This window comes from Alosa pseudoharengus, unplaced genomic scaffold (assembly GCF_046254945.1).
Source record: "Alosa pseudoharengus isolate Yale_2024_CS ecotype anadromous, Long Island Sound unplaced genomic scaffold, YU_APseudo_1.1 YU_APseudo_1.1_scf_24, whole genome shotgun sequence".
In the NCBI taxonomy this organism is placed as follows: domain Eukaryota; kingdom Metazoa; phylum Chordata; class Actinopteri; order Clupeiformes; family Clupeidae; genus Alosa; species Alosa pseudoharengus.
The window spans coordinates 32837661-32849803 of NW_027468689.1; the positions used below are offsets into that span (position 1 = coordinate 32837661).

Genomic DNA, 12143 nt, shown 5'->3' on the forward strand with positions numbered 1-12143 from the left:
GGTCTTCCTCGTGTGTGATCCTTTTTATGTGGGGGGCTGCGTCCACCCCTGTATGTGTAGTGTGTGTGCGTTTGATCTGCCTAGAGTGTGCGCTATTTGAGGCCTGCGTCCCTGCTCCTGTTTCTGAATGTTAGGCACTGAACGCGGCCTCTGCACCTAGCTGCAGCAACGAATCCGTTACATCACTATGACAAGTGTCTTCATTTTGAAATGTAATGGTCTTAGTTTCATTATGAAGACGTGAGTTTGCAGGTGGATTTGGGCATGTTTCAGACTCGTGGTGTGAGCGGCGCCGGAGCGAAATTGGAGTGGAACAGAGCGGCCGCTCCGGTCTCTGAATTAAAAAGCGCTCCAACAAAATTCCATCCGCTCCGCTCCTTGCTCACTCGCGCTCCGCTCACTAGCTCTGGTGACAGCCTCAGTTTAATTTAATGAAATGCCTATGAATATGCATGATAACCCCAGTAAAAGACTCTTGAAGGCTGTTCTGTTGGTGATGTTTTGTTAGTGATTTGTTAGTAATTTTGGTTTTGAAGGTAAATAGGCTTGGTTTTTGATTGGCCGTGTAAAATTTGTGGCTGTGTAAAATCCCCTAACTATAGCACTAGGAATTTAACATGTGCAATATATATATATATATATAATATGTGTGTGTGTGTATATGAAATTACCTTTAATTGTCGGATTATTGTGGGTTGGATGTATAAAAAGTGATTAGCCTCACACTAATTTTAATCGCAAAGGGCTACTTGCCTATCCTGATAAGTTTTCATGATTCTAGACTTTTATCCTTTGAGTGTGCATCTCGCTTTGACTTATTGGTTGCAAGTGAGCGCACACAATGTTTGTAATTTGTATATCACTAAAACCTATTCCTTTTCTCTGACACTCTCAGGAGCCTGTGAAGGGACTCTGGCCTGCTCCACCTGCCATCTCATTTTTGACGAGGAAGTGTTCAAGCAACTGGGTTCGATAACAGATGAGGAGATGGATATGCTGGACCTTGCTTATGGCTTGACTGAAACGTGAGTAGCACCCTATGTCTCTCTTCCATTTCGTGTTTAGTGTGGGGTTTGGCAGTTATTTTGTGTGGGAGTGGACGAATCTTCACAGCATTGTGGGTACAGTATGTCACACTTCACTTGAAGCAAGAACAACCCATCATGTTCGTATCACAGAAACAAACACCAGTTTTTGCTACTACACAAGCCCATTAGAGACGATTTACGTCCCTGCAAAGTAATCACTTTTCGGTGAAAATCACTGTTTTGAATCAAAATATGTCATTCACGTGAATTGTGTACAGGCCTGATAGCGCTCCGGCGCCACGCCGGATTTCCGGCGAACCGACATGTCTGCGAAAAAAAAAAATCAGGCTCGCGTGATCTGACAATTCCCAAGATCTGAGAAGCCTACTTAAGCCAATCGGCAATAGGTAGGAGCTGGTCTTGGGTTTTGGCCAATTAGAATGATTCAGCAGTCACTCCACGTGCAAATTTGTTTTGTGTTTCCCATACACTACGAATGTGTTTCCCACACTGGCAACGGGAAACGTAGCCAAAGTCATGGAGTGCAACTTTATGAAGCCAGGGGAAGACGCCAAACTTGTCGATAAAGGTATAAAGAATAAATGGCGCTGGTCTTGGATAGAGGAGGTGGGTAGAGACGAAAAGCCCTTTGGAGTGTCAAAAACTCCGGCAACCAGGAGCATGTTTCTGCACTTTGTGCGCAAGGAAAATATTATACGGAACTAGCGGGAATAAAGTGCTGCCACGGCACAAGTTAGACCCTAGTCATCAAGCAGCTGTCCTAGCAATTCAACACACCTCACGTTTGCCGGGCACTTTGTGTCAGAAATTAGCGAGGATAAACTCGCCCTTAAGCATCTGTCTGTTTCGAGGCAGCATGCGGGCTATCTTATTTGCACACGGCATCTCGCCAGAATTTAAAAGAACTCTGTCCGACAAGTTTGAGAATAACATGTTTTCACTTAAGGCCACGGACAAAAGCATGGATACGATTCTAAATGTACTGGTCCGATTTTATGACGAGGATGCAGGCAGTCAGTGTGAAAACAGCACCTTGCAAAAAGGTTAATGTTGCAAATGCCTCAGCACTTTTTAAAAAAATATTTAAAATAAATTATGCATTTGCAGAAAAATGAATGTCTCCTTGTTCATATCCTTTAGTCAATGGTTAGGCTACTAATCAATTCCTAGTTTACTTTGGAGTATTATAATTGCCACCCACTGACCTTTCTTGGTATGGCTGTAGTATCTGTAGTCTCAGTATGCTATACAAGCAATAAGTATGCAGGTAAATGACTAGTTAAAAGCAGGGATGGATTAATGAACAGGCCTACCAGGCCAAGGGTCCCAGGAGCTCTGGTGCTCTACACAAAGATGCTACTGTAATATAGGCTTGTATTGGGTTTGTTCATCTCATGTCTGAATGATGTCCATTTATATCCACAAAAGTCACCAGAATCTATCATTTAAGGGACTATTTATCAAAATGTTCTCCCAGGGGAGCATGCCCCTGGATCCCGCTTGACAATTATGTTGATCAGGGCATAAATCTTGGCTTAGGTGCCCGCTTACCTCCCAGGGAAAAACGTTCAGGCTCAGGATTGTTTTCTACTATCACCCCTGTGCAGTAACCTGACTCTCGCCAGATTAATTTCGTTCCGCCTAGCTCCACTCATCCATCTGGAACTGATCCATTGGAATGGTGTTTCAGAAGGCTGGGCCTAATCAAAAAATGCTTGCATATGATTGAATAAGCCACTTGTCCGTCATCTATTGACGTGCTACTTCAACCACTCACATCAAAGCCAACCCGTGACGCTGATAAGTCTCACAGTTGCTTCTACGCTATGTCACATCTATGAAACTCCCGCCCTGCGTCCTGATTGGCTCAACCATACAATCTCGTGCTGAAATCACTCTCAATGGAGGTCCCAGATGGATGTGAGTGAAGCTAGGCGGAGGTAAGCGGAACAAAATTCATCTGGCGAGAGTCAGGTTACCTGTGCAGGTCTTTGTACCAGATTTTTTTCCCAATTGGTTCGTTCCGAACAGAAACAGTATTTTAACGTTTCCGGTTTTCGGTTCAACCTTAAAATTGACGTTCCTGAACCGGTTAGAACAAAAAAATAAGGTTTAATAACGTTCCATGTCAGCTGTGGGACATACAAATACTGTAAGTAGGCTGATCATTTGGACATTAAAATTATATTGTTAGTCTACATAATTTTCCTTAAAGGAACACTGCACCCAAAATCAGTAGTAATATATGTTCTTACCTTAACTTTCACGAGTTGAGTCGTACCTCTCCCGCGTCGGTATGTGCACTCAAACGCTCTGGCGTGCGGGGCGAATGTGTTAGCATGTTGCTATGCTAGCGGGCTCTGCCGTGGCTGTAGAGAGAGTAAGATGGCATTAATCAAACACATCCACATTTTCCCTACTTAAATACAGTTGCACAAGTAGTTGATTAAAAATGTTAGGGCACACAACATGAAACGTGACGATTTTCCAAGCGAATAAACAGGAGAACTACAATGTCTGGCGCAATAGCACTTGGGAGTACTTCGACCTAGGTAGTAATATTAATTAACACCTAATTGTAGATCCTATCCACCACAGAGTTTAGAATCCATGCTTGATCGACCCCTCAGCCTCCCCCTCCCCTCTGAGCGAGAGAGAGGCACACACACTAGAGATGCGCTGATGGGCTATATTATAACATTGCTGTGTTTATAATGTAGCCTATATGGGATGTTTTTAATGTAGCCTATATGGGATGCGGCGCTGCTGAGGTGAGGCTAGAAAGCTCTTGCCTGTTCTTTCTAGAAAGACTGATCCAATGCAGCAAATATATTAAAAGGCTAAAGTCCTACATTGGCTATGTTGTAGCCTATATCCCCAGAATATCATCAGCAAACTCAGTCGCCGTCTGGCAAAACAGTCTCCAAATAAAACGCACATCGGCCTGTTGCCTAGCCTATTCTGTGTGCCAATATAGCCTATCGTCCAAAATGCTTGATTGCATTGCATTCTCCACATTTTTAGCTAAATTCTCATGTACCATATCAGCGTTTTTGTTCAGTGAATCTTTTGTAAATTGCTTTACAATAGCGTCGGGCCCTTGTCAGCAGCCTTCGGCTTGACTCTTGCCACTCCTTCGTCTTCAACATTCCCTGTAGAATTCTCAATATTTTTGGCCTCAACGTGTCCAGTTACATAGTCTATCTGTTCTTAGTCTTGGATTTTGTGAAATAAATGTCTAAATATCACCTGTTTGCTGCAGCTTCGGTCTGCACGTCCTTTTAAAACAGCATATTTTTCTCTCTCGAGCATTTAATCTGCTGCCGGCTTGTCTCTCCACGTCGTCCAAAATGCTTGATTGCATTGCATTCTCCAATTTTTAGCTAAATTTTCATGTAGGCTACCAAATTTTCATGTACCACAACTTGTCAGCAGCCTTCGGCTTGCCTCTTGCCACTATTCACTCCTTCTTCTTCCGATGTAATTTCTGAGTCATCTACAAGATGTTTACACACACACACACTCACCTCAGTAAATAGAACCAACTTGACGTTGACTTCAACCTGTGCTATAACCTAGATGAGACTGCCTGGGTTATTTTGTTTCAATATCAAACACATAGTAATTGTAGCCTTCAGGGAATAGGCATTTAAAAGAGAGACAGAGAGTGATATGACTCGTATGACTTCTACAAGCTATTGCGCTGTCTGTCTGAAAAAGATGCGCTCTCTTCCCATGCAGTCAAAATGAATGGGAGTCTTATGAACAGGCTTGTCATAGTGTCACCCTGATATGCCAATGCGTAAAGTAATGTGAATGACTTATTTTATCAAGGATTTCTTTCTTTTTGCAAAAAATAAAGTACAATAGGCATTAATTAGTAGGCCAGCAGCATGTTGAAAGTATGTGCCAAATTGCGTTTTTTATTACAATTGCAAAATTGTAAAAGGACGTGACCGAAGCTGAGGCAAGCCTGGCAATAGGCCTAGGCCCGACGGTAATTGTAAAGCAATTTACAAAAGATTCACTGAACAAAAACGCTGATGTGGTACATGAAAATTTAGCTAAAAATGTGGAGAATGCAATGCAATCAAGCATTTTGGATGACGTGGAGAGACAAGCCGGCAGCAGATTAAATGCTCGAGAGAGAAAAAGATGCTGTTTTAAAAGGACGTGCAGACCGAAGCTGCAGCAAACAGGTGATATTTAGACATTTATTTCACAAAATCCAAGACAGACAGACTATGTAACTGGACACATTGAGGCCAAAAATATTGAGAATTCTACAGGGAATGTTGAAGACGAAGGAGTGAATAGTGGCAAGAGTCAAGCCGAAGGCTGCTGACAAGGGCCCGACGCTATTGTAAAGCAATTTACAAAAGATTCACTGAACAAAAACGCTGATATGGTACATGAGAATTTAGCTAAAAATGTGGAGAATGCAATGCAATCAAGCATTTTGGACGATAGGCTATATTGGCACACAGAATAGGCTAGGCAACAGGCCGATGTGCGTTTTATTTGGAGACTGTTTTGCAAGACGGAGACTGAGTTTGCTGCTGATATTCTGGGGATATAGGCTACAACATAGCCAATGTAGGACTTTAGCCTTTTAATATATTTGCTGCATTGGATCAGTCTTTCTAGAAAGAACAGGCAAGAGCTTTCTAGGCTCACGTCAGCAGCGCCGCATCCCATATAGGCTACATTAAAAACATCCCATATACATTATAAACACAGCAATGTTATAATATAGCCCATCAGCGCATCTCTAGTGTGTGTGCCTCTCTCTCGCTCAGAGGGGAGGGGGAGGCTGAGGGGTCGATCAAGCATGGATTCTAAACTCTGTGGTGGATAGGATCTACAATTAGGTGTTAATTAATATTTCTACCTAGGTCGAAGTTCTCCCAAGTGCTATTGCGCCAGACATTGTAGTTCTCCTGTTTATTCGCTTGGAAAATCGTCACATTTCATGTTGTGTGCCCTAACATTTTTAATCAACTACTTGTGCAACTGTATTTAAGTAGGGAAAATGTGGATGTGTTTGATTAATGCCATCTTACTCTCTCTACGGCCACGGCAGAGCCCGCTAGCATAGCAACATGCTAACACATTCGCGCCGCGCGCCAGAGCGTTTGAGTGCACATAACGACGCGGGAGAGGTACGACTCAACTCGTGAAAGTTAAGGTAAGAACATATATTACTACTGATTTTGGGTGGCGTGTTCCTTTAAGTCTCTATCTTGTCATCAAACATTAAAAAAGGCATTATGTAAGTGGCATAACTGTAATTCTGACATGCCTGCATTTGTTTCAGCATTATACATGAATTAAGACAAGGACAATTTCTGCCATGTCATTTATTGGCAAACAACTTAACACATATCCATTGTACATAGCTCAATCTGCAAATAACTGAAATATGGCTACATAGCTGCCATTATGAACATCAAAGACTAGGCCTATGCCAGTACAGCAACAACAATTGGCCTTATTCATGTGGGAAAAAAAGATTCTGCCTACAGGTACAGCAATAAAAATATGCGATATTCATGAATGCAAAAAAAAGATTAGGCCTATGCCTGTGGAGCAACAACAATTGGCCATATTCATGTGGGAAAAAAAGATTGCCTACAGGTACAGCAATGAGAATTTGCAATATTCATGAATGCAAAAAAAGATTAGGCCTATGCCTGTACAGCAAAGAAAACTGACAATAATCATAACATCAGGCAGTGAACCTACTGTTAATAGTATGAACATACTGTAGGCATCATAAAAACATCATAGTTCATACTATTAACAGTAGGTTCACTAAGTTGAAAGTAAATTAGGCTGTATTGATTACCATAATGGCCTACTACAGTATGTTATAAGCACATTGTAGCACTGCCACATAATTTTAGGATTCACTTTTCTTAAGACTGTGTTATGAAATGATAACCAACATAAAAGTGTTCTACATTTTAGTTTAGGGCTGAAACGATTCTTCGAGTTACTCGAATAACTCGATTACAAAAATTACTCGAGGCAAAAACCCTGCCTCGAAGCCTCGTTAAATTCCTATGACGCGCACTATACGCGCAGGGATCTGATTGTTCCACACAGACAGTTGTTCAGGAAGCACATTCTGAATTTAGCTGGCGCGATGGCGAAGTCAAGATGTCCATAAATGGCAGAGAATGTCTAAAGTTTTCAAGTAAAGTTTTGGGATCATTACATACTCATAAAGGTAAAGAACAAGCATCTGAACCGAAAACATCCACTCCATGCTGTTTCACCAAGCGTCAATAAAGTAGGCTATCTATCTATCTACGTAGCCTATAGCCTACATTGATGTTGGCTGATTTTAATCACAAACTGTATTTGTAGCGATGTCGTGATGTAATCAATGTTTAGCTTTGATGTTTTTAAGTAGCAAACTTATTCACGTTCAATTGCAAGACAGTATGCCTAAAAAAGAACCCCTTCTTATACACATGCATGCACCCTCATCTTTCCTCACGCACAGCACGCGTGTACACACACACAGGTTGCTAGGTTACCATAGCAAATAGGCTCACCCCAGAAATTATTTTTTAGTAGCCTAATGGTAAAATTATTTGTTAGTAGCCTAATGGTAGGCTATTTTTTAATAATGGTAAAATTATTTGTTAGTAACCTAATGCCAAATGCTGCAGGTGTAGAAATCTATATAAAACAGATATTTCCTTTGATGTCAGATCTAGATTACAGCATAAAACTCATTGTGCATATTAATACATTACATTGCTTTCCCTCTTCTCCCTCCCAGCACTTCACAACATAGCTGGGCGAACAGCTGTCCATACTAAGTCATGCACAAGAGGTTGCAATTTTATAGAGAGCATTTTGAACATTATTTAATTGTTGGCACTGGCACTTATAAACACTAAATGGGTAAATTGCAATAAATGGGCTTAGTTTTGGAGCCAAATGTTGGAGTTAGAATAAATACCTCTGTGCCAATTGCTTGATCATTTTACAGCAATGTAATTTTTGTTATCCATTATTTGTTTTGGTTGTTTAAAAATGCAAATAAAAATTATCCGATTAATCGATCGATAAAGTGCTAGATTAATCGATTACAAAAAGAATCGATAGCTGCAGCCCTATTTTAGTTCTCCATATTATGTAAGTCTGTAGCCCTATAGTGAACACCATTATTCTGTTGTCTACGTCTTAGCTCTGATCAGCTGATTGTAAGTGTCAGGTGACGCAAGGGACCTGTCAAGCGTCAGCTGATGTGATTAAAGTTTAAAACGCGGAAGTGCGTGAGGAGCGGGGGAGTTTTTGAACAGTAGCCCTACCCAGGGAGTCTACGTGAGACCTGGACAAACAGTTTGTGTGGATTTGCCAACTAAAGGTGGTTTTAGCTCGGAACCACAGACATACCGGAGAGACAGCACTGAGCTCGGAGATCTCCGTTGTCGAGTCGGTGGTATCCGGTAAGAAGGATCCTATTTTTTTGTTTGTCACCGAAAGCCTCGTTGGATTCAATGTTTTCTTTGTGGATTATATGGGTTGCACTGGACGTGGATTATTCAGACTGTTTTCTTCTTTTCGGTGGATTTATGTCGTGGAGTCTCTGTTAGTTTTCGTTTGGATGGACTGTTAGAGCGCATGAAGTGCGTAGGCCGCGTGGACACTTTGGTTGCGTTGCTTGCGATATGAACTGTGTGGAAAAAAGTGTTTGTTTTCAAGCGTATTTCTGCTCACATAAAATCTACATGTTAACTGTATTTGTGGTGTCTTTCCTGATGTCAGTGAAAAGCATTATTATTTATCTAGGCCACGGCTGCCCACTAGTAGTGATGCACCGATATTGAAATTCTGGGCCGATTCTGGGCCCTTCCTTTCTCCCTCCCTACAGTCTTAGCCCTTCCTTCTAATTAATTTTGTGAAGGAACAATAGGAGGATGGTCTCTCCTCCTCCTATCGTTCCTTCACAAAATTAATTAGAAGGAGGGGCTAAGACTGGAGGGAGGAAGGAAGGGAGGGAGGATAGACAAAAAGACAGATGAGAAAACCCTATACAGGAAAGTGTTGCTGAGATGTGAGCCTACTTCCAGTGATTATAGCACCCCCCTTTGTGTGAAAAACAAGGATTAGTCATTATGTTGTAAGATCTCATGTGTCTGTTTTGAAGTGTGTGTACCTGCATGCTTCGCTTTCTACTCACATAGATTCCTCTTAGTAGTGGGATAGACAAGGATTCTTGTGTGCAAATGTTGGAAATGGTATTACGGAAGAAAGTCTTGGAGATAGTGTCAGCTTGCACCATCGTCATAGTATAACATTTTGTTACTGATGGCAAAAGCACAAAGCTGAATTGTGGTATTTTTAATAACCTGTTGAGTTGTATCAGTGTGTAAAATTCAGGCTTAAAATACATAATCATGCTTAGTCTGCATATATTTTTGACTGCAACTAGGCAGGTAATTAATTGGTTCGCTGCTATGTGTCTCTCCCATCTAACCTCTCTTTCTCCTGCAGGTCCCGTCTGGGTTGTCAGATCTGCCTGACAAAGGCGCTAGATGGCATGACTGCACGGGTGCCGGAGAGTGTGGCTGACATCAGACAGTCTGACGGCTCTGCCTAGTCTTGCTCCCCCTGTCGATCATCCTGTGGAACTGCTATCATCTATTAGCAAACAATGTCATGAACAGAACTAATGGAAAGGCATAACACCAGAATTGGTGTGTGTGTGTGTGTTGCCATGCCACCCTGACTTCTGTCCAGTGAGTTGAGGCATAAACATCATGTGGGTTTACTCAAGCTGAAATTTGAATCAAAATAGGTGTTGTTCCTGAAATGCAGAGTAAATTCACCTTAAGGGAAGTGAATGTTTCAAACTTGAACTAACCAACTTTTAAATTAAAAATGTATCCATCAAGTGATTCACTGTACTCCAGTAGGCTGTTATCTGATATTGACTAATGTATATCCTTCCAATTAAAATAGAATATCAATTATACTTTTCAACTTTATTGAAATAAATAGATGCATTTGTAATTACTCTTGCCTCTTTTTTTAAAATATGGATTCCCCTAGAGGACAGAGCAGAGAATGCAGTGCCCTAGTATAACATTATTCCTTAAACAGGAAGTAATGTGCGTGTTCTGGGCAAATGTCAGCTGCCTGGGAAGACCAAACAGATGACTTCTGAAGATGGAAGTTCGTAGAGATCAGTGCCTTCTTCACAGCGGACTTTAACCAACAAAGTGCTGTTGCAGCATAAAATCACCTGAACAGCTACACTTTTTTTCATGTGCTACACACTTTCATTTCACCAAGCAGAAATTTACCTATTGCGTTGCTATTAATTACCTGCAGAGCCATACCATACTGTGTGTGTCTGGGTAGTTGGTAAAAACAATGACTCAGTTCACAGATAAAGCATCTCTCTACCACATAAATTCTAAATGCAATTTTTGGTCATCACTGACTGATAATGGAACATTTGAGCACTGCAGCATTTCATTGTGTGTTGCACTCATCTGTGTCATGCAGACATCAAATAGCATTTCCTATAAATGTCATGACCCTTTGAAAGCAGGGATGCTTTAACCACATGCAGAGAACGGGGGGGGGGGGGGGGGGGCTACATGAGTGCACACACAAACTGAGCCTGAACATCTTTGGTCCTTTGAGCTTCAGTGGAGATGCAAACAAATCATGGTGACTGAGGAGTAGGCCTACACCAATGTAAAATAAAATCACTGAATTGGGTCTTAGATAAGAACAAGCCTTGTCTCACGTTTAGTGCCAGGTTGCACCGAGTATACGATATAGCCCTCAGATTTGTCTGATTCTCAGGCTACAGCACTGAAGAAACTTCAATTATTTGGATTGGAATGGTACTTCAATCAGGCACATTATAACTATTTCACAGTTCTTTATCAATTCTTTATTTTTTTTTACTTGCTAGGAAAGGAGATAATGTAAAACTAACCATGCAAATTTGCAGTACTTACATCACAACTATGATGGCAATGATGGCAAAGTATGGTTTAATTTCAATGGTCACAAATTGTCTTCATATGAAATAAGAGTTTGATATACACATTAAAAATAGACATTACCAGCTTTAAAAGCATATACTTAAAAAACAACAGCAGCAATATTGGCATGTACGAAAATCTTAAAGTTACAAATAATATATAAAGCATATAAACTGAGCTATTAACACAAATTCATTTTGGATTTGCTGTAATTATCACAGACCAAAATACTTAGTGTTGGCAGCATCAATACTTCTTAACATGGTAAAAGAAACAATATACTGCATTTAACAATATTAACTGTAGAATTTAACCTTACATAACTGTACACATACACCTTACTGACAACTTTGACTCTAATTTGCACCTATACATTATAATTTGTACATAAAATGCTCCATCTATCCCATAAAGCATATATTCACAAAAAATGATTGTACGCATACATACACATACATAACATACTCATGTAATAAATCTCTTCTACTTATTTGGCCTAAGCAGATTTCCTTTTGAAAGCTGTTCTAAAAGCTGTTCAGTTAAATCAAGCCAAGTTTATAAGAGGCTATTCATAGGTTGCTTAAGACGCCTAATATTTGAGCCTGTGTCACACCTGGTTTTATTGTTATTATATCGACTCAATTTACATACATAGTGGCAATGTATATTCAAGTGCAGAAAATGTCAACATAACCGCAGTCTATTAATACTTACCATATGAAACATGGCAATATGAAGCTATACTGCCGAATACTGCCTACATGGCCCTGAATTCCACAGGTGTCAGAGAGGACGAGTTACACATAATGTACCAACAATACTTATCTACTGATCCAATATGTAAGGACTAAACCATTTGGACTGATTAAATTGGAAACTATGAATTCATAGTGAGAGCTCAGGTTCACTAATATAACCACATACGATAAGTAACATTACCTATAATTTGCATTAAGTAGCAGTATGCATGGGGTTTGTTCAAGGCAAGTATTCTAGCAAACTCCAATAGAAAATAACTAGTTCTGCTTTAAAACATATTGCAAACTCACTTACTGGCAATGTGACATGCACT

General features: G+C 40.5%; 1 protein-coding gene across 1 annotated transcript in view; it reads left to right on the top strand.

Annotated features, from left to right (window-relative positions):
* fdx1 (ferredoxin 1) overlaps window positions 1-10085 on the top strand; it is a 38236-nt gene extending 28151 nt beyond the window's left edge. The window contains exons 3-4 of the mRNA XM_076303760.1: window positions 896-1025; window positions 9564-10085. Of these exons, the coding sequence (XP_076159875.1) occupies window positions 896-1025; window positions 9564-9669 (236 nt within the window). The 3' untranslated portion in view covers window positions 9670-10085. The remainder of the gene's footprint in view (window positions 1-895; window positions 1026-9563) is intronic.
* The last annotated feature ends 2058 nt before the right edge of the window (window positions 10086-12143 follow it).